The sequence below is a fragment of the Hypanus sabinus genome, chromosome 28, assembly GCF_030144855.1.
Source record: "Hypanus sabinus isolate sHypSab1 chromosome 28, sHypSab1.hap1, whole genome shotgun sequence".
Classification (NCBI taxonomy): domain Eukaryota; kingdom Metazoa; phylum Chordata; class Chondrichthyes; order Myliobatiformes; family Dasyatidae; genus Hypanus; species Hypanus sabinus.
In genome coordinates, this window is record NC_082733.1 from 9,730,395 (window position 1) to 9,753,684 (window position 23,290).

Here is a 23,290-nt window from a genome sequence, read left to right on the forward strand (position 1 = left end):
CCTCACCCCCCACAGTAGCCTGGGGTACATCTGGTCCGGTCCCGGACTAGGTAATAAAGTCTGAATTTGGTGCTCTTAACTCTCTCCATGGAGGAACCATTTACCATCTCATTGCCATGGATAAAGCCAACGATTGTTGTGTCATCAGTGAACTTAATGATTCAATTTAAACTGGATCTTGCACTACAGTCATGCATCAGCAGAAGTGCTGAGCATGCAGCCCTGGGGGGGTACTGGTGCTCAGTGTGCTGGGGCTAGAGATGTTGTTGTGAATATGAACTGACTTTGGTCTTTCTGTCAATAAGTCTAAGATCTAGTTACAGAGAGACCCATTTTCCCTACCACCCTCTGAGGGATGATCATATCAAATAGTGAGCTGAATTAGATAAATAGCATCCTGGTGTAAGAGGCACCATTTTCCAGTACTGAATGAACTGCAGAGACTATGGCATCATCAGTAGACTGATTTGAGTGATAAGCAAACTGGAAAATGTCCTTTGTAGTAGGAAGCCAGTGTGGTCGTAGCTAGCATGATGCTATTAGCACTCAGGCCGGTGTGCGTTCTTCCTGTGAGTGTGTGAATTTCCTCTGGATGCTCCAGTTTCCTTACACAGTCCAAAAACGTACTGTTTAGTAGGTTAATTAACCTGTGATTAGACTAGGGTTAAGGGTGGATTGCTGGGTGGCACAGCTCATTGGGTCCAGAAGGTCTGTTCCACTGAGTATTTCTAGGTAAATAAATAGATGGGATTTAATGCGAACCATGATCAGTCTCTCAAAGCACTTCATTATTGTTGAAGTCAGTGCTACTGGACAGTAGTTGCTAAGGCAGGTTACTGTCATCCTCATTATACGTTGAGGCAGATTACCATTGCCTTTTTGGACACCAGGATGATGGTGTTGGCCTTGAAGCTTGTGGGGACAGAGGACCATTTCAGAGAGATGTTGAAGAACCCTGATAACTGGGCTCCACAGTCTCTAAGTACCTGACACGTCACGTTGGAATGTTATTAGACCCTACAGTTTTAAGTGGATTGACTCTGGCTAGGATTTTCCACTGCAGCCAGACAGAGTTCCCACTCCTCTGTTGTGGGGGTGGGGGTGCGGGGGAGGGTTTGGCCCTTCTTCATGGGCACAGAATACTCAGACCCATGGATTGTGGATTGTAACATAAAGTAAAAATCTGCTAACACTGGAAATCTAGAACATTAACTCTAGTTCTCTGTTCAAAGATGCTGCCTGACCATCATTTCCTGTTTTTTTTCCATTTTAGTTAGTCAGCAGTTGGCCAAGGTACATTAACCCTAATTCCACTGAATATAAACAAAAAATTCAATAGCAAGTATATTAATGAAGATTATATTCAGTAAGAAGAAAAGCATTTTAAGTACAAAAAGAATAATCAAAACAACTAAATGTTGGCTATGAAAACGTACATTTTTTTGTAGCAAATTTCCTATCAGCTAAGAATTATCATTATGACTAATTGACCAAGCATGACCACTAAATGAACATGCATTTAGGAACTCCTTAATATAAACCATCATTGAGCAGAACTGGCCGCAGCTCACAGTGAGATTCACAAAGCCTTTAGTCTAGCACAGCCATTAAAATTAATTATTCTCACTCAACAGGTCACTACAAAACACTAATAAATTGAAAGTACTCATTTAATTTGTAAGGATGCCCTTCCACTTTTCCTTAATAACACAAGGACAAAACCAGAAGAGATCATCCAGTCCTTTGTGCCTTCTCCGCAACTCAACAAAATCACACTGAACTTTGATCTTAGTATCACTTTCCTGTCCTCACCATACATAACCTCATGAACTCCTTAAGATCCAAAAACTATCAATCGGTGTTCTAAAAGCAATTAGTAACTGAACATCCACAAGCCTCTTGGAAAGAGAGTTCCAAAGATTCCCCATCCTCTGGGTGAAGAAATTTCTTCACATCTGTCTTGAATACCTGACCCTTTATGTTTTGACTAATGACCCCGTAACCTGGGGGAAACATCATCCCTGTTTCTACCTATTAAACTCTGTTAGTATTGCTCTTTTACCCTTGAGAGGTGGTGCCCAACTACCTCCTTGAACTGTTGCAGTAACGTGGGAAAGGTATTCCCATACAGTACACTTAAGGAGCTACAAAATGAAAGCTGGGATTTAAATGCATCAGTGATGAAAGACTAATGATGTATTTCCAAGTCAGAATTTTGTGTGACTTGGAGTGGACCTTGCAGGCAGAGATACTGCTACGTTTCTGCTGCCCATGTCCTTCTTACTTGTAGAAGTCACAAATTCTGGAGGTGCTGGCTAAGTAGTCTTAGTAACTAATTGTAATGGGATCGTAGTGCAGTCATGGAATGCTGGTGATGAAGAAGGAAACAAAGATTTAGGGACATTAAAAGGTACCAAGCCAACTGGCTGCTTTATCTTCGATAGTGTTGAGCTTAAGAGATATTGATGCTGCAGTCATCTATGCAAGTGGTGGGCATACCATCATGTTCCTGACTTCTGCCTTGCAAAATGATTCAAGTGCTTTGACTTGTCAAAAAATTAAGTCACTAGACAAAGGACACACAAGTCTGATCAATTTTTATGGCCACACTACTTATGTGACTAGTCTATCTGAGCTTCTGGTCAACATGGTCCCAAGGACATTGGGCATTTGTCAATAGCAATGCCGCTAACCATCAGTCATTAGATTCTCTCTTGCTGAGGATGATCATTGCCTGGCACTTCTGTGATGCAAATGTAACTTGCTACTTATCAGTCATCCTCATGTACACTTAAGAGGGTTGAGAGGGGATGGGGGGAATTGAAATATATGTTTAAGATCATGCAATTCTCAGACTGGGAACTAACAGTTGAACAGGTAAAGGACTTTCAGAATGGTAGGAGAGAGTAAGGAAATGCAAGTAGGATAGTGAGTTGAACAAATGTCAAGTGTTTTGACATTGAGCCAAAGAAAGCAGAAGTGGAACTGCATGGGATTTGAAAGTGAAGATTGAACAAACTGAGGCAACTCCCCCAAACTATGCCCTTTAGGGAGGAAACTGCAGCTTCAATTGTCTTATCTCTCTCAATTAAAAGTTTCTGGTTCCCAGATTGATTACAAAACATAGTTTCTTTTGGTTTTGAAATTTGTGATTAAATGCTTGAAAAAACTTCCCTTGACCAACACCCTTGAATGAATAGAAATATACACCGCACCCTTTCACAGGGTCACAAGGACACGACTATGAAAACCCAGATCAAGGGCTTCCAATTGTACCGCAGATAAAACTGGTGATACTGGTCTCATGTTGTTGTTGTTGGCTTGAGTTTGCACATCTAAATCCATGTTTCCCACTGCAGTTCATATCTTTATCTCTTCTAGGAAAATAAAAGTGCAGATGATGCTTCTAGGTTCAAATCCAGATGTCAATTCATTTTAAATTCCTCTCTATCTCTTTTCATGTCATCAAATCTCTGATAATGTCAACGGTTTAGGTGAGGTTAGAAATTAGTTTATGAATGCAAGACAAAAGCATGTATTATGAGAGCTCTACTAAGGCTACATAGGTGGAACTAAGGAATAAGAAAGGGATGATCATGTTAATAGGATTATATTACAGACCACCCAATAGTCAGCAGGATTTAGAAGAGAAAAATTGTATATAGTTTGCAGCAAGAAATAAAAGGTTGTGAAAGCAGGTGATTTTAACGTTCTACATATTGATTGGGACTCCTGTACTGTAAAAAGGCTAGATGGGATAGAGTTTGTCAAAAGTGTTCAGGCAAATTTCCTTAATCAATACACAGAGGTGCCAATTAGAGAAAGTACGATACTAGATTTCCTAAAAGGGAATGAGACAGTGCAGGTAACAGAAGTTTGTGTACTGAAACACTCTGCATCCAGTGATCATACCACCATTAGTTTCAAAGTATCAGATAAGACCTGGCAAGTGTGGATTGGGATAGGTTGTTTTCTGGCAAAGGTGTATTTGGTAAATAGGAGGCCTTCAAAAGTGTAATTTTGAGACAGAGTTTGTGTGTTCCTGTCAGAATAAAAGGCAAGGAAAAGGTTTAGGGAATCTTGTTTTCAAGAGACATTGAGGCCCTGGTTAAGAAGAAGGAAATGCATAGCAGCTAAAGGCAGGAAGGAACAAATGAGAACATGAGAATACGGAAATGTAAGGTAACACTTGAGAGGAAAATCAGGAAGGCTTAAAGAAGGCATGAGGTTGCTCTAGCTGACAAGGTGAAGGAGAACCCAAGGAGTTCTACAGATTGGGCTGAGTGCGGGTAGGTGGGACTAGGTGAGATTAAGAGTTCGGCACGGACTAGGAGGGCCGAGATGGCCTGTTTCCGTGCTGTGATTGTTATATGGTTATATTATATTAAGAGCAAAAGGATTGCAAGTGCAAAATTGGTATTGAAGATCAGAGTGGTTATCTATGATGGAGCTCTAGATGGATCTATGATGGGGGGGGGGGAGATCTTAAATGGATTTTTTGCATCTGTATTTACTCGAGAGACAGACACAGAGTCTACAGAAATGAGGTAAAACAGCAGTGAGGTCATAGACTGCATACAAATGACAGAAGAGGAGCTGTTTGCCATCTTGAGGCCAATTAGGGTGGATAAATTGCCAGGTCCTGACAAGGTGTCCCCTCGGACCTTGTGGGAAGCTAGTGCAGAAATTGCAGGGTCCCTAGCAGAGATGTTTAAAATGTCCTTAGCAACTAGTAAGGTGCCAGAGGATTGGAGGATAGTTAATCTTGTTCTGTTGTTTAAAAAAAGCTCAAAGAATAAGCCCTGATGTTATAGACCAATGCATGGTAGGTCATATCTAACCAATCTTATAGAGTTTTTCAAGGAAGTTACCAGGTAAGTTGATGAAGGGAAGGTAATGGATGTTGTCTACAAGGACTTTAACAAGGTCATTGACAACGTCCCGCATCAGATGTTGGTCAAGAAGATTCAGTTGCTTGACATTCAGGATGAGCTAGTTATCTGCATTAGATATTGGCTTTAGAGAAGAAGCCAGAGAGTGGAAGCAGGTGGTTGCATCTCTGACTGGAGGCCTATAACTACTGGTGTGCCACAGGGAATCATCTGCAGCTTAATGTGAAAAAGACTAAGGAGCTGGTGGTGGACCTGAGGAGGGATAAGGTACCGGAGACCCATTTCCATCCAAGGGGTCAGTGTGGACATAGTGGAAGATTACAAATACCTGGGGATACGAATGGACGATAAACTGGACTGGTCAAAGAACACTGAGGCTGTCTACAAGAAGGGTCAGAGCCGTCTCTATTTCCTGAGGAGACCGAGGTCCTTTAACATCTGCCGGACGATGCTGAGGATGTTCTACGAGTCTGTGGTGGTTAGTGCTATCATGTTTGCTGTTGTGTGCTGGGGCAGCAGGCTGAGGGTAGCAGCCACCAAGAGAATCAACAAACTCATTCATAAGGCCAGTGATATTGTGGGGGTGGAACTGGACTCTCTGATGGTGGTGTCTGAAACGAGGATGCTGTCCAAGTTGCATGCCATCTTGGACAATGACTCCCATCCACTCCATAATGTACTGGTTAGGCACAGGTGTACATTCAGCCAGAGACTCATTCCACTGAGATGCAACACTGAGCGTCATAGGAAATCATTTCTACCCGTGGCCATCAAACTTTACAACTCCTCCCTCGGAGTGTCAGACACCCTGAGCCAATAGGCTGGTCCTGGACTTTATTTCCTCTTGGCATGGTTAACTTATTATTATTTAATTATTTATGGTTTTAGATTGCTGTATTTCTTCACTATTCTTGGTTGGTGCAGCTGTAACGAAACCCAATTTCCCTCGGGATCAATAAAGTATGTCTGTCTGTCTGTTGGTCTGTCTGGAATAAGCTAAAAATAGCAGAAGGAATTTAATGCACTTTAAGTGTAAAGTGTTGCACTTTGAGAGGACAAATCAGGGCAAGAGCTACATGGTGATTGGTAGGGCACTGAGGAGTGCAATAGAACAAAAGAATCTGTGAATACAGGTCCATAATTCCTTGAAAGTGGTGTCACAGATAGATAGGGTCATAAAGAGAGTTTTTGGCACATTGGCCTTCAAAAATCAAAGTACTGAGTACAGGAGTTGGGATGTTATGTTGAAGTTGTATAAGATGTTTTGAGACCTAATTTGGAGTTTTGTGTGGAGTTCTGGTCATCTACCTACAGGAAAAATGTAAAGAAGTTTGAAAGAGTGCAGAGAAAATTTACAAGAATGCTGCCTGAGGACTTGAGGACCTAACCTGTAGGGAAATGTTGGCTAGGTTAGGACTTCATTCCCTACAGCATAGATGAATGAGAGGTGATTTGATAAAATATACAAAATTATGAGGGGTATAAATAAGGTAAATGTAAGCAAACTTTTCCCATTGAGATTGGATGAGACTAGAACTAGAGGTCATGAGTTAAGGGTGAAAGGTGAAATATTTAAGGGCACATGAGGGGAGTGGTGACAGTGTGGAATGAGCTGTTGGCTGAAGTGCTGGATGTGGGTTTGGTTTCAATGTTTAAGAGAAATTTGCATAGGTACCTGGATAGAAGGTGTATGGGGGGGGGGGGGGGGCGGGGGCTATGTCCAGGTGCAAATCAATAGGACTAGTCAGATTAATTGTTCGGCACAGACTAGTTATGGTATGTTCTTTGAGAGGTTCAAATAAACTTTGTATTTTCTGTAATGCCAGTGAAAACAACGTTGTCTTCAACGCTAAGCATGGTGCTTTTAATGAGAGTGGTGCATCTTGGTTAAATTGAAAGAGGTACATGCTCAATAATAAAGTGCAGATAGCATTGAGATAATAACCAGAGGACCAGTAAGAGTTGTTCACCTATGCAAGAAAGTCCTTGCTGGCCAATTTGACTTCAGTATCTGACCACTGAACCAGGTTAAATCAGAGATATATGGGATACCACACTTGATCTACGTTGTTGCTGAGCTCACCAATGAATCCAGTGGCATAGTACTAACATACTGAGCTAAGACACCAGAGAAGCTTTGTTGAAACCCCTCAGCCTTACTTCAGAAACAGGTATAAGTAGCATGACTCATGGAGATTTGGAACTTGTTAATTTTACTTGATTTCATTAATCAATTCCTATTATTATGTATTTTAAATTTATTTTTGACTTCAATAATGTTTACATTTTTACTTTATTTGGAAGTATTTCAGATAGGCTTAAATGTATCTAATTATTAGGAGAACAATTAAAGGCACCCTCCTATTATAATACACTTATATATATTGCCCACTGCAATTACGACTTTGGTAGAGTACCTGAGGGCTCATCTTCACATACAACCTGCTCCAGCTCACAGGAAGAATTTCAGGTGCAAAAGGTCAACCCTCTGCATCTGGATCAGGTCCAGTAAAATCCAACCAAGCCTGTTTAAGGACTTAAGAGTGCCTATAAAAAGTATTCACCCCCCCCCCCCCATGGAAGTTTTCATGTTTTATTGTTTTACACCATTGAATCACAGGAAATTAAATTTGGCTTTTTTGACACTGATCAATAGAAAAAGACTCTTTCGTGTCAAAGTGAAAAGAGATTTCTACAAAGTGATCTAAATTAATAACAAATCTAAAACACAAAATAATTGATTGCATAAGTATTCACCCCCTTCAAGTCAGTATTTAGTAGATGCACCTTTGGCAGCAATTACAGTCTTGAGTTTGTGTGAATAGGTCTCTATCAGTTTTGCACATCTGGACACTGCAATCTTTCTCCATTCTTCTTTACAAAACTGCTCAAGCTCTGTCAGATTGCATGGGGATCATAAGTGAATAGCTCTTTTCAAGTTCAGCCATCAGTTCTCAATTGGATTAATGTCTGGACTCTGACTTGACCACTCTAGGACATTAAATTGGTGGTTTTAAGCCATTCCTGTACAGCTTTGGCTTCATACTTTGAGTCACTGTCTTGGTGGAAAACAACTTTTCTCCCAAGACATAATTCTCTTGCAGTCTGCATCAGGTTTTACTCCAGGATTTCCTTGTATTTTGCTGCATTAATTTTACCCTCTACCTTCACAAGCCTTCCAGGGCCTGCTGCAGTGAAGCAACACCACAGCAGGATGTGGTCACCACCATACTTCACCAAAGGGATGGTGTGATTTTGATGATGTGCGGTGTTTGGCTTATGCCAAACATAGCATTTAGTCTGATGGCCAAAAAGTTCAATTTTGGTTTCAATAGACCATAGAATTTTCTTCCAGCTGACTTTGGAGTGTCCCACATGCCTTCTGGCAAATTCCAGCCAAGATTTCATATGGGTTTTTTTCAACAATGGCTTTCTCTTAGCCACTCTCCCATAAAGCCAGGTTGAAGTACCCAGGTAACAGATGTATGTACAGCCTCAACTATCTCAGCCACTGAAGCCTGTAACTCCTCCAGAGTTGCCATAGGTCTCTTAGTGGCCTCCCTCACTAGTCCTCTTCTTGCAGGGTAACTCAGCTTTTGAGGACAGCCTGCTCTAGCCAGATTTACAGCTGTGCTATATTCTTCCCATTTCTTGATGATTGACTTAACTGTACTCCAAGGGAGATTCAGTGACTTGTACAGGTTTCCCCCACTATCTGAAGGTAGAGCGTTACCATGAAACCGTTTATAAGCCGAAATGTCGTAAAGCAAAGAAGCAATTACCATTAATTTATATGGGAAAAATTTTTGAGCATCCCCAGACCCAAAAAATACCCTACCAAATCATACCAAATAACACATAAAACCTAAAATAACACTAACATATAGTAAAAGCAGAATGATATCATAAATACAGTCAGCCCTCCTTATCCATGGGGGATTGGTTCCGAGACTCCCCATGGATACCAAAAATCACAGATGCTCAAGTCCCTTATTTAACCTGAATCAGTGCAGCGGTCTTTAGGACCCAGTGGAACCCCGGACTTTATTTAACATGTTCAGAGCAGTGGACATTAGGACTCGGCGTAGCTCTGAATCCACTGTTTCTGTTCACGAAAATAATCACGATCGCGATTGAAAATAAGGTGGAAGTAATAAAGCAATTGGAAAGAGGTGAAGCACCATCGGTCATTGGAAAAGTGTTAGGCTACAGTCAGTCAACGATTGGAACAATTTTAATGGAGCATGTGAAAGGTCCTGCCCCGACAAAAGCTACAATTATTACTAAGAATGCAGTGGTTTAATTATTGAAATACGTATGTTTCTTAAGTGTTTTATATGCATAGAAAGGTAAAATATGTACTATATACTAAGAAAAACATTTGACTAACTGACGCTAAATAATACCGGATGTACCTGTTCTGACCTCAAATCCAACTTAAAGATGGACTCAGGAATGGAACTCATTCATAACCTGGGGACTGCCTGTACTTTTAAGTTATTTCTAGATTACTTATAATACCTAATACAATGTAAATGCTATGTAAATAGTTGTTATACTGTATTGTTTAGTGAATAATGACAAGAAAAAAAAGTTTGTACATGTTCAAACAATAAGTGCTGCAGAGATAACTTCCGGGTTTTCCCGATCCATGGCTGGTTGAATCTGCGCATGCGGAATCCACGGATAAGGAGGGCTGACTGTATACAGCCTATATAAAGTAGAAATATTGTATGTATGGTGTAGTTTCACTTATCAAAATCGGGAAGACATCGAGCCAAAATCGACTTGGAGAAAAAAAAATCTGCCTGTACACGCCTACGCACATACACAGATATGTACGTACATGCATACACACGTACACGTGCACACAACTGCCCACACAAGGCTTCACAGTCATGGTAGTCTTTCTCGGGGCAAACACACTTTATAGTGGGCATCTTTTCTTCGTAAAAGCAAAAATCTTCTTTGGTTAGCGAAAACAGGTACTAATGTAGGTCTTTCATAATAGCGAGCTATCGTAAAGCGAACGTTCGGAAAACAGGGGCCACCTATATCTATCTCCTGACTTGTGTTTTTCGTGGAATTTCTTGGAGTGCTCTTTTGTCCTTTTGGTATAGTTTTTGTCAGGATACTGACTCACCAGCAGTTGAACCCTCCAGATACATTGTTTTGTTTACTACAATCAATTGAAATATCTTGGTTGCACACAGGTTTCCAAAAACAAATCTCTATTTAACTAATTATATGACTTCTAAAAACCAATTGGCTGCACCAGTGATGAATTGGTGTGGCATATTAAAGGAGGTGATGCACATGCAATCAATTATCTTGTGTTTTATATTTGTAATTAATTTAAATCATTTTTAGAGATGTTTTCACTTTGACACAAAAGAGTCTTTTTTCTATTGATCAGTGTCAAAAAGCAAATTAAATCCACTGTGATGCAATGTTGTAAAACAATAAAATAAGAAAATATCCCGGGGGTGGGAGAGAGGGGTGTATCCAACACAGCCCTTCTAATTACTGCACTGATGTGTCAGCCTTTATTATGTATTTAGATTTTTGGAGTAGACAATAAACTATGGCCTTCTAGCTCAGAGATATGGATACTCCCCAATGAGACTGAGCAATAAAGGTACCCTCTACACTTTTGAGCTACCGTGTGTACAAGGGGTCAGAAATTTGGAAAATAACAAATGACTGCTGAATCATGTTGTTGCCTTTGTCTATTAATTGATGGCTGAAAAACAGAAATCATTGCTAAATCTAACCTTGGTGTAACTCGATTTTGTCTAAGTTGTAGAGTTGTTGTAGGAAAAAAACTTAAAATATGCACCTCATTAAAAATCCATTGATCATTGTATCTAATCTAGATAACTATTTCCTTCAAACAGAAAAAGCATCTCCTTATCTATGAAAGCTTGTATTTTCTGCAATTCTAATTCAGAAGTGAGACAATAAACACAAGCAAGCTATGCAGTACTGGAAAATTTTCATTATTTTAAAGCCTTGTCCATGGAAGTGAAATTCAGAAAACACCAGTAAGCACATTATTTAAGGGAACTTCATTAGGTATCAAGGATAATAAAAGGATGAAGTGGGTTAAGATGGCACTGACCTTCCGACAGGGTAAAAATGAGTGATTGTCAGATGACCAGTAACTGAACCGCTATTAAAATAGCAAATAATAAATAAAGTTCTTTGGAGAAGTTTACACTGCTATTTTTTTAAAATGTAATATTACCAGCAACCATTTTTCAAAAACAAGATCAAAAGATGTGCATATATAATCGATAGACCTATTAAAGGCCACATCCTTGTGGAATTACACCTTTATATACTGTTATGATCCCAGCCCCCTCTTTTGTGAGAATCACAAGAGCACCCATTGGGGAGGGGGGGGGGTCAGTAGACCCAGGAAGTGAGAGAGAGAGAAACGTGAAAAATTGCACATCCCACCAGGGATACAGAATAAGATGCCAGCAACTACTGTCTCATGGAGACCACGTGAAAAGCCCTCGGGCAAGGTGGGCCGGTTGAGAGAGAGATTGCATCATCCCAACCTGATTGACACCTGCGACCCCGTGAGGAAGTATAAAGGAGAGTCTCAGGGGGACAGCCCCTTAGACGCACCCAGAAGACACGAGAGAGTGGTCCCGCAGCAGCGGGATGCCATTCTGAAGGAAGCCACGTGCGTTAGATTCCGGGATTGGAATTTGTGGCTGGAATCACAGAAAACCGCTTTTAACTAACATCGGGGAGAGGAAACCAACGCTCCCCCGATTTCACGGAAGATTCATCAAGACTCGGCAAGTTCTTTCTCTTCTCCCCCAATCTCTCTCTCTCGGTCGCCCCATGTGAAACCCAGCGATTTCCAACGGGCTGAGGCCGGCAGCCTTCTGAGTGACTTTTATATTCCCAACAGACAATCTATTAACCCCTAGACATCAGCAGAGCTCACTTCTTAATGATGATTATTAATATACCCGCGCTTTAGATTGAGTGTTGACAATGTGCACTATCTGAATGTATGTATTAACCCTACTTTTGTGTCTCTTTACGAATAAAACGTTTGAAAATAGTGACAACAGACTTCAACAGACCTCTCTATCTTTGCTGGTAAGTTATCCAGTTACGGGATACGTAACAATACTGCCCACTGCAAACCTGTTATACACTGCAGCCATCTCAGTATTAGACGACCTGAGGGCTTCCAATTACGGCTTACTCCAGCTTGCAGGAGTCATCTCAGGTACAGCTCACCCCTCTAGATCTGGATCAGGTTGGTCAGATCCAGTACAACCTGATACTTTTCTTTTAAGAGTTTTATCCTCCATTATTAATTATTCAAGCACTCAAGTGTCAGCTTGCGTTATATGTTTAGAAGTTTAGATTGGGACATGAACAATGAACTTCTGACTCAGAGGGAGCAAAGTACAAATGGCAGTATAATATTTTGTATGCTAGAACAAATAACAAGCCTCTTTAGCTCACTCTCTCATCATGTTATAATTTCCCAATAGTTTGAGAATAGGTACAAATACATTCCTCAATTTTTATTTGGGGAAATAATAAGGCTTCATATATACCAAATTAATCTGTGATATAAGTAGATCAGGAAGTAATCTTTAAATGGGTAAAATTGTTCTTATGTAGAATGCAGTTTAGTTTCCAAGAAGTCTTTGCCCACAGTGCACACTTAAGCATTTTCATTTTTGATTGACAGTGCTTAGCTTTGAGATAAGCTACTTTAGCCACAGCTAAATCTTGTACTTTTGAAAAACAGTAAATGTATATTGTATATTGTAACACTAATTCTAAGACTATTCCTCTTTGGAGATTTAAGGTGAAAGTGGAAATTTCATGAAGAGAGTGTAACTGGAAATCATTCAGCCAATTGCAGGTTAATATGCTACACGTGAAGTTTTGCCTTACATGCTACTGCATGCTATAAATACCTGCTGAAAACTGTCCCGCACATGGCTTTGATCTTCAGGGTGGCAAAAGTCTACAATATCTTTTCCCAGGAGCTCCTGAAAAGAAACAAAAAAGTAATACACTTAGGTAAAAGAACAGTTTATTATTTCTATCAACATGGTTGTATTGTAATTAGGCTTCTTTCCTGATTCCTTTTAACTATAGCAGGTCAGAAATGGCAAAAATACTTACATGACTAGAAATCCTGTGGCAAGGAGAACAATTAATTGTGTTCGATGTACTTTTTCTTTCTATGTTTCTGAACATGACTTTGCTATCCCCTTCTCTTCCTGAATGTTTCATTGCCCCCTTCCTCCCCACTTTCCATGTAAGCCCAACACAAGGATTTATTTTTCTTTTTTTATATCTCAGACTTCATCAAGAAGTGTAAACTCCAATAACATTAGGTAGAGGAGCTTTAGCTGATGGGGGTTCCCACATAAAAACAGTGAACAGCTGATGTAATCACACACTACCAGCTCACAGAAACTAGAGTACACCAGGATAATACAAGCTAGTGTAACAAGAATGGGAAGTCTTGGATTAGTCATCACTATTGCCATAGTTAATCATCAATCAATATATGATTAATGCTTTCAGAGACTAAAACAATAAGATTTTGATTAGATTTTCAATAACTAAATAGCTCAACAGAAGCTGGCACCTACTTGATGGATATGTCAAATAGTTAGATATGTGTAACCAACAGGAAGCCCAGCTGGTTCTTCACACTATATAGTGGAAGCCAAAAGTCTTTCATCAGATCTAAATTTATTGAACATGCTCCAAATATGTTTAAATTTGGAACAAAAAAAAAATGCCTCCATATTCTGCATCAAAAATAAATATGGGAAACCCTTGGCATAGTCAGCTATTAATGCAGACTCACTGTCAGTTGCTAGAGTGAAGGACTACTTCCAAAATTCACACTTTACTTTAGTTAAAACTATCTGTGTTAAACCAAGAAATTGATTTGTGTCAGGTTATTAATGAGTTTGATGAAGATTATTTTCAGAATTTAAAATGTTTGAGCACTATCTGGATATTAGAATCATCAAATGTACAGAAGGAGCAACCTACCTTCTTGGGACTGGTGAACTCTGAAACTTCCCCATTCCAACATCCTTCTCCTTTTGGCAATATTATCTTTAATTTTACTTTTGGATATGATTAGAACACAAAACTGTCGGGCTTTATTATAAACCATATATTAATTCTTCAAATGCTGGTCATTGGTAGTTCCCTTCCATTGATTTTAATGCAAACTTCCAGTTCTGTGTGGCCAGTTCACGACAAGTAAAAATATGCAGATGCTGGAAATCCAAGCAACCCTCCTTGCTGAAGGGTCTCACCCAAAACATCAACTATACTCTTTTCCATAGATGCTGCCTGGCCTGCTGTGTTCCTCTCACATTTTGTTTATGTCACAATGTATACATTCACATTACCCATCAAGTTCTATTAACTTGTCTGCTTTTAGCCCCCTGGATTTCTCCAATCGGGATTTTTGCAAATTTTCTCATCTTGTTGATACCTTAGGAATATTAGCAATGTTGCCTATCATGTTGTTGACCAAAAGATTTGCTTCTGTGCTGCACTGCTCTATGTTCTTTGATACCAAACAAAATTATTCACTAAATCTCTGGAGGTACTCAGCAGGCCAGAAAATATCAATGGAAAAGAGTAAACCGTTGACTTTTCGGGCCAAGACCCTCTGTATTGTTTGGATTTCCAGCATCTGCAAATTTTCTCGTTTATATTCACCAAATCTGCTACTTCTATGTCTGCTATTATTCATTCATCATCCTCATTCTCTTGATGCCTTACTTTTACTTTAGCTGTCTTCCTCCTATTTATATATCCATAGAGCCATCACTGTTTGTTCTAAAGCTACATGCAAGCTTTCCCTCAAAATTCATTATCTCCATTCTTATGAAATTTATAATCTTCCACTGCTGCTTCCTAAAAACTTAGCTGTCCTCTGCTCACTATTACCCCCTACCACTTTTTGTACCCTACTTTTCAACAGAACATGACCTTTTACCTCTTTTGTTAAGAAAAAAATTGTGCCCCTTTCTCAGGCAATCTATATTTCTGATTAGGATAAACCCTTGGTGAGCATTATAGACAAGCTGAAATCTGCCATTGTTTCCCTGATGACCTGATTCTTACTTTGTTTGTCCAGTCCATTTTAGACTAAATCTAAAATAGCCTGCTTCCCAGTATGCTTTGCAATATACTACTCCAAAAAGCAATCCCTGATACATACCATAATTTTTTCTATGATACCCTTGTAGGTTTGTTTTATCCAATCAAAGCATAGATTAAGATCCATAATAATTGTAGTTCCTTTCAAATGCACATTTGATTTTTAGCCATTTATTCTCTGACCAATTAGGAGATAACACTTGGGAGGGGGTCTATGGATTCTTACCCCTGTATATTCCTTCCCTGCTATTCATGATTTTATCCCAAACTGATTCTGCATCTACTGTCTTTATATAGGTCAAGTACAATCTTCAATTAACAATTGCAGCCCATTTCCTCTCCACCTTGGCCCATTTTTTGGAAATGGTATATAACCTGGAATGAGTCCTGGTCACTCTGCAACTATGTTTCATATTCATATCTGTGATACCAACACATCCATCTTTCACTCAAACGAAGAACATTAATCTTTGATAATCACAAGAGATCCTGTAGATGCCGGAAATCTTGAGCAACATACACAAATTGCTGGAAGTACTCAGCAAGTCAGGCAGTATCTATGGAAGGGAACACACAGTCAAAATCTCAAGCTAAGATTTGCAGAGTTTGTATTAAGTTTTCATTCTTTTAACAATTGTTTACAACCTGGGATTTATTCAGTTTTACATATTTTTATTTACATCTTCTACTGTGGGCTATCACTCTATGGCTGCCAGTTCCTTCTCATTGTCTTCATTTCCTTCTGATTTATTGAAAATGTCATTCTTGGAGGCCTCCACTCTCTCCTGGTTAGTGTGAAATCATATCTACAACTTAGTTGCGTGGTTTAATGGGGCTCTGTCCCAGCATCGTTCATGTGAAATCCATCACAATGGAACAGCTCTCCTTCCAAAGTCCCAAGAATTGGAACCTATTTCTCCCACACCAATCTTTGAGCCATGCCTTCATCTCTCTCATTAGATTTACCATTTCCTGAGCATGTGGGTCAGGATAATACAGAGATTATCACCCTTGTGGTTCTGCTTTTCAAATTTGCACTGAGCTCCCTATAATCATTCATCAGAACCTCCTTCCTTGCTGGAGTTAGTGCCTACATGGACTATCCTCTTCCCCCTATTCCAAGTTCTTCACCAATTCTTAAACTAACTCCAGGAAAGCAACACAGCCTTCAGTGCTCTGTTTTAGTAACAGAGGACCATGTTTATTCCCTAAATATGCCATCCCTATGACTACTACATTTATTTTTTCTCACCCTAATTGAATGGCTCCTTGTGTCATGATGCTAGGGATCCTCCCTGCAGTCCTCAAACTTGTCCAGATGGGGAGCAGAAATCTCACACCTGTTAGACATGTGATTCAGCAATTTCTATACGTTGCAACAACAACAACTTAACACTAAGTTATTCATCTGTTCTAGTTAATTTGCTGTGTGTATTAAATGAATTTACTGGCAATGGCACCGGCAGAGAAAGAAATCTGAACTAAATAAGACATTCACTCTGACGATGAAGCAGTACAATGAAGATCAACTATTCTCTTTAGACTTTGGTTCAGTTTTAAGACTTTACTTAGTTTTACTAATATATTTGTGTCACAGAATTCTGTGAACAAATGCAGGTATAATTCTGTTCTACAGTATACTAGCACCAGCTGCTGCTGGGAGACTTTAATGCTGGACATTGTAAACTGCCTATGAGATTGGCTACGTGTGTCATACATTGTCATGCAGTGGGGCCATAAAATATCCTGAATAATATAAAACCAAATGAAAATAGCAATCAACTAAGTATTATCAAAGTATGAATACTATGTACGACCTTGAGATCTGTATCCTTAGAGGCAGCCACAAAACAAAGAAACCCAATACAACCCATTAAAAAAAGACCAGCAAACACCCAAAGTGCAGCAAAAAATCACGCAAACAATAAAAGTAAGCAACTAACATTCAGAACTGAAGATTATGTAAGCGCGTCCACAGCCACAAAGCCCATCATCACTGCAGCCCATTAGTTGCAGGCCACAGCCTCAGTTCAGTGTAGAGACGAATAAACCTTGTGAAGCAGTGAGCTGAACCGGCCCGTCCCTCGTCTCCCGCCTTGACAACCGCACCCTTTTAATCTGTGCTGGTGCTTAAGTTGTCCAGACTTCGGTTTGTTCTCTGACCCGGGCCCTGCTGCCTTGAATTGGCCCGTACATGCCATGGCACTACCATCCTACACCTTTGAGCCTTCAATTCACACCACAAAAATGCCAGATCAACACAAAATGCACACTCAATTTGCAACTTTCTCTGGATTAAGACCTTCCTATGTTTGCCTCCAGAGCTGCCTCTATCTTTTCCAAGTGGATCTGCTTATTAAATATATTTGCCTTCAGTAAGTATTTTTGCTCTTATGCTCATGTTGTACTTCAGTGCTATAAAGGGTTAATGAAATCAGCATAAATTTCAGATGTTAGAGCTATGGAGAAAATCCTTTGTCTATGAGAAGGCCTTTGACAAAGATTGCAAATACTATATCAGAGGTACTAACCTGCGGCTGGTACCCTATAACAGTGATGCATCGATGATCCACAAACGTGAAGAGTCCATCTGAATTATGCCTGGACAAGAACTCGGTGGGGATGGTGAGGCCATTCATATCCATGCACACAGGTGAGCTGGTGACCTGAGAAACATTTTATCAGAATTAAATAAAATGGGACTAGTAATTGGGTATTAAAAATAGAAAAAGTTAGTACTTTTTCAAGCTTCAAGCTAAAGTTCAGTTGTGCATTCAGCCTATTTTTCAATAGAAGAGTAAGGCCCCTCTACTGTAAGGCACAATAAACCTCTTCCACATTCACACTCAAACCCCAATTTAAATTCATCTGCCATTAAAAACTCTGCAAAAGGGCACCCTAGAGAGGTAACCATAAAATGCATTGAATTATGCAATACATTTTAGATGGTAACAAAATTAATACTAGGGGGAAACCCCAAATTCAGATTTATCTTAAAATCAAGCAATTTCATAAAATGCACCTGCTCCTTTGCACTACCATGTAGGGGAGGAAGTGATAAAGAAAACTGTTGCCATATTTTCTTGACCGCTCAGTAAACAGTACCTGGCAGCTTGGAGAGAAATACAGCAACAGGAGAAAGCTAATCAAATCTTCCTGTTTAATAAAATCAAATTCCAGTACTGCTAAGCTGTTGGGAAGGATTTAAAGTTGAAAGGGGGATGGGAATTGGAGTCAAATGATGGAGCTATTGGTTTACAAGTTGATGCAATGTATAGTGGGACTGAGGAAGGACAGGTAGATGATAAGGCAAAATTGAGTCAGTGGATTGAGTTGAAATGTAACATGGGGGCAAAATCGAAAAGAGTGACAAACACAGGGCTGAAGGTGTTAAATATGAAAGCATGCAGTAAATGGAATATGGTAGATAATCTTGTAGCACAGTTAGAGATTGGTAGGTATGATGTTGTGGGCATCACTGAATCATGGCTGAAAGAAAATCATAATTGGGAGCTTAACATCCAAGCATATACAATGTAAGGACAGATAGACAGGCAGAAGGGGTGGGGTGGCTCTGTTGATAAAAAATGCAATGTTTTTTAGGCTGCTTGAGTGATCTGCCACTTTGTTGTCTCCTAAGGTGTTTGGGAAGGTTGGGTGTGAATTATGTAGCCTGGACGTCTGGAAGCGGGGCATGAGACCATGATCGACTCCACTGCTTCTCTCTGACTGAGGCGTCGAGCAAGGCTGAAGTTGATAAAGACAAGTAGAGTGCAGGAAGGTGTTCAACATCATCCATCTGCTTCCTCCCTTTCTCGCAAGGTGCTTTTGGAGCAAAGTGCAGGAGTGTTGAGTTCCATGTTGCAAGGATTGATCGTTGAGGCTTGTGGCTGTGGACACTTAATGGGGGACTTTAAGGTTCATGTTGAATGTGTTAGCAGGTTCTGGATAGTGAGGACTGGATGCTTGGGTGAAGTCTGGTTCTGCAGCCTGCAGTCAGCAAGAGGCGCTGAACTGAACTAAACTGAATACTCCTAGACTTCTGGTTTGATGTTTGATATTCTAAGTGTGGTGCACTCGCTTTTTGCCGTTTGCACAATTTGTTGTTTTTTCACGCATTGAGGGAGTTTGCTGTTTTCTTTGAACGAGATCCATTTTTTTTTGTTTCGTAGCGGCCTGCAGGAGAATGAATCTCAGAGTTGCACTCTGTACAAATACTTTGATAATAAATGTATTTTGTATCTTTGAAATCAAATCCTTAGAAGGAAGTGACATAGGACTAGAAAATGTTGAATCCTTGTGAGTAGAGTTAAGAAACTGTAAGGATAAAAACACCCTGACAGGGAGTTATATACAGGCCCCAAAACAACAGCCAAGATGTGGGATATTAATTTCAATGAGAACAATAAAAGGCATGTAATACGGGAATGTTACAATAGTCATGGGGGATATAACTGTATGACTATATGACTATCTTCAATATGCAGGAAGGTGAGCTCATTAGGAAAAATGTAGTTTGGGATTGTGTGTGTAATGAACCAGATTTGATTAGGGAGCTTAAGGTAAAGGAACTCTTAGGAGTCAGTCATCATAATATGATAGAATTCAACCTGCAGTTTGAGAGGGAGAAGGTAAAGTCAGATGTAACTGTATTACAATGGAGTAAAGAGAATTACAGAAGCTTGAGAGAGGAGCTGGCCAAAGTTGAATGGAAGGGAACACTAGCAGGGATGACAGCAGAACAGCAATGGCTGGAGTTCGTGGGGGCAATTTGGAAGGCACAGGATAAACACATCCCAAAGATGAATTACTCTAAAAAGGAGGTGGGGCAACCATGGCGACAAAGGAAGTGAAAGACAACATAAAAGCAAAGGAGAGGGCATATAACATAGCAAAAAATAGTGGGAAGTTCAAGGATTAGAATGCCTTTAAAAAACCAACAAAAGGCAACTAAAATAAACATGAGCAGAGAAAAGTTGAATTATAAAGGTAAAATAGCCAATAATATCAAACGTTTTTCCAGATATACCGTATAAAGTGTGGAAGAGGTGACAGTGGTTACTGGACCACTGGAAAATGATACTGAAGAGGAGGTAATGGGGGTCAAAGAAATGGCAGATGAACTTAATAAGTGTTTTGTGTCAGTCTTCACTGTGGAAGACAGCAGTTTGCCAGAAATTCAAGGGTGTTAGCAGGCCAAAATGAATGTAGTTGCTATTACCAGGGAGAATATGCTTGGCAAGCTGAAAGGGCTGAAGTCACCTAGACCAAATGGACTACATCCCAGGGTTCTGACAGAGGTAACTGAAGAGACTGTAGAGGCTTTAGTAATGATCTTTCAAGAAATACTTGTTCCTGCAATGGTTCTAGAGAACTGGACAATTGCAGATGTCACTCCACTGTTCATAAAGCGAGAGGCAGAAGAAAGGAAACTGTAGGGAGTTTATAGAAGGAGATAAAATTGGGAGAATGAGAAAAGTAGTAGATGGAACACAGTGAAGTGTATGGTCATGCCCTTTAGTAGAAGGAACATAGGCATAGACTATTTTCTAAACAAGAAGAACATTTAAAAATCAGAGGTGCAAAGGGCCCTGGGGATCCTTGTGCAGGATTCCCTAAAGATTAACATGCAGGTTGAGTTGGTGGTAAGGAAGGCAAATGCAATGCTAGCATTCATTTTGAGAGGACGAGAATAAAAGAGAAAGGACATGATGCTGAGGCTTTATAAGGCATTGGTCAGTCAGACTTGGAATATTGTGAACATGTTTGGACCCTTTATCAAAGAAATGATGTGCTAGCATTGGAAAGGGTCAAGAAGAGATTCATGAGAATGATTTCAGCAATGAAACAGTTGATGAGGAGCATTTGATGACTCTGGCCTGTACTTGCTAGAGTCTAGAAGTATGATGGGGGATCTCATTGAAATTTATGGAACAATGAAAGGCCTAGATAGAATTAATATGGAGAGGATGTTTCCTGCAGTGGGTGAGTCTCAGAATAAAGGGATATCCATTCAGAACGGAGATGAGAAGGATTTTTTTTTAATGAACGGGTGGTTAATCTGGAATTAAATTGCCATTTATGGCAAGTCATTGAATATATTTAAAGGGAGGTTGATAGGTTGTTGATTAGTCAAGGAGTCAATAGTTATGGTAAAAAGGCAGGAGAATGGGGTTTAGAGGTATAATAAATCATCCATGGTGGAATAGCAGAACAGACTTAATGGGCAGAGTAGCCTCATTCTGCTTTTATATCTTACGGTGTTACCACTCATCTGCTCCCTAACTCTATCTACCTGTCTTGGTGCTGCAGGCTTTAGTACAACCAGATTGGTAGAACTAAGGTTAAATAAAAACAAAGCTGTTAACAGTACAAGCAGTTAGAAAAGATATTTACAGCAAAACAAAATCAAGATAATCTACTGCTTTGACATTTTAATAGGTTGATTTGTCAGAATTTATGAAAACATTAAATACATTATGATTTCACATCAAGGATAACGCAAGCTCCAGTGAACCTTTTACAAATAAATACTTTCTTACAGCAAATGCAAAAGATACCAATGACTGTGGATACCTAATTCCAAGCAAGCAAGATCACTGTATTTTAATAGCATCTGTAATGCTGGAAAACAACCTTCTATGGACGCAAAACCCTGACTTGGTTCTTTTGACTAATATTGAAACAAACTGCAAAGGACAGATAAAAAGAAAAAGGCAATTTAGGTAAATGTAGGGCCCCTAGAGAGCAAGACTGGGGAACAGTCAGGAAATAAGGAAATGACAGATGTGTTAGATCAATATTTTGCATCAGCTTCACAATGGACGGCAGGGAAATATCTGATAGAATTCTGATGGGCTAGTTTCAAATAGCTCACAAGACCTTGCAATAATCACCATCACAAGGGACATGGGATTAGAAAAACTGAACGGTATAAACACAAGAAAATAGGAAGAGTTGTAGGTCACTTAGTCCCTTAAGCCAGCCCCACAATTCAATATGATCATGGTCTATCTATGCTGGCCTCAATTTGTGTCTTTTCTGTGTCAGTTTCACACTATCTTTAATTTTCCCCTATCTTTCAAATATTAATATATCAGAAGAAATACAGCGCCAGCAAATTCTGCAGACCCAGGTGACTTCTTCCAGTTTACCCATGGTACAGCTTACTTCTCTTCTTCTACGCCTTTCTTCTCTTTTCAAGGTTGTTGTTCAGTATCTGTGAGCTACAGTTCAAACTACAGTTCTTTGCAATCGGTGAGTTTTCGGACCAACTGTGCAGCCTAGCGCTTTGCTTTCTCCATGAACGGCCTGGAAGACATGCACCCTTGGGGCTGGGAAGTTAGAAGCTGCAGAGCAGAGGGTGTCCTCATTCCTCACCAAATTCACCAACTGAAGTGTATCGGGAGACTGAAACATTGAGATTGCAACAATGAGACAGCAGGTGGTGTGTTTGCTAATTGCCAGCTGCTAACGGAGAAAACTCCCATACTCCAGTGAATTTAATTGAATTGGCTTTATTATTTACATCCTTCATATACATGAGGAGTAAAAATCTTTTTGTTACATCTCCATCTAAATGTATAATAAATAGTATGTACAACAGGATAGTCAATGTAACACAGAAATACAGTTGTACCAGCATGAGTTAAGTAGTTTGATGGCCTGGTGGAAGAAGCTGTTCCGGAACCTGTTGGTCCTGGCTTTTATACTGTGGTACCGTTTCCCGGATGGTATGACCTGGAACAGTTTGTGGTTGGGTTGACTTGGGTCTCCAATGATCCTGCAGGCCCTTTTTCCACACCTGTCTTTGTAAACGTCCTGAATAGTGGGAAGTTCACATCTACAGATGTGGTGGGTTGTCTGCACCACTCTCTGCAGAGTCCTGTGATTGAGGTAAGTACAGTTCCCATACCAGGCAGTGATGCAGCCAGTCAGGATGTTCTCAATTGCTCACCTATATAAATTTCTTAGGATTTGGGAGCCTAAACCAAACTTCTTCAACCGTCTGAGATGAGAGGCACTGATGTGCCTTTTTCACCACACAGCCAGTATGTACAGACCACGTGAGATTCTCGGTGATGTTTATGCTGAGGAACTTAAAGCTGTTCACCCTCTTTACCCCAGATCCATTGATGTCAACAGTGGCTAGCCTGTCTTCATTCCTCCTGTTGTCCACAATCAGCTCCTTTGTTTTTGCCACATTGAGG

The 23,290-nt window shown here is 39.9% G+C and overlaps 1 protein-coding gene across 4 annotated transcripts in view; it reads right to left on the minus strand.

The window, feature by feature from the left end:
• Positions 1-23,290, minus strand: part of arnt2 (aryl-hydrocarbon receptor nuclear translocator 2) — a 364,666-nt gene that overhangs the window by 147,082 nt on the left and 194,294 nt on the right. For all 4 annotated transcript variants that reach the window (XM_059952585.1, XM_059952584.1, XM_059952587.1 and 1 more), the window contains 2 exons: positions 17,612-17,746; positions 12,854-12,928 (listed from right to left, as the gene is read on the minus strand). In XM_059952585.1, the coding sequence (XP_059808568.1) occupies positions 12,854-12,928; positions 17,612-17,746 (210 nt within the window). The remainder of the gene's footprint in view (positions 1-12,853; positions 12,929-17,611; positions 17,747-23,290) is intronic.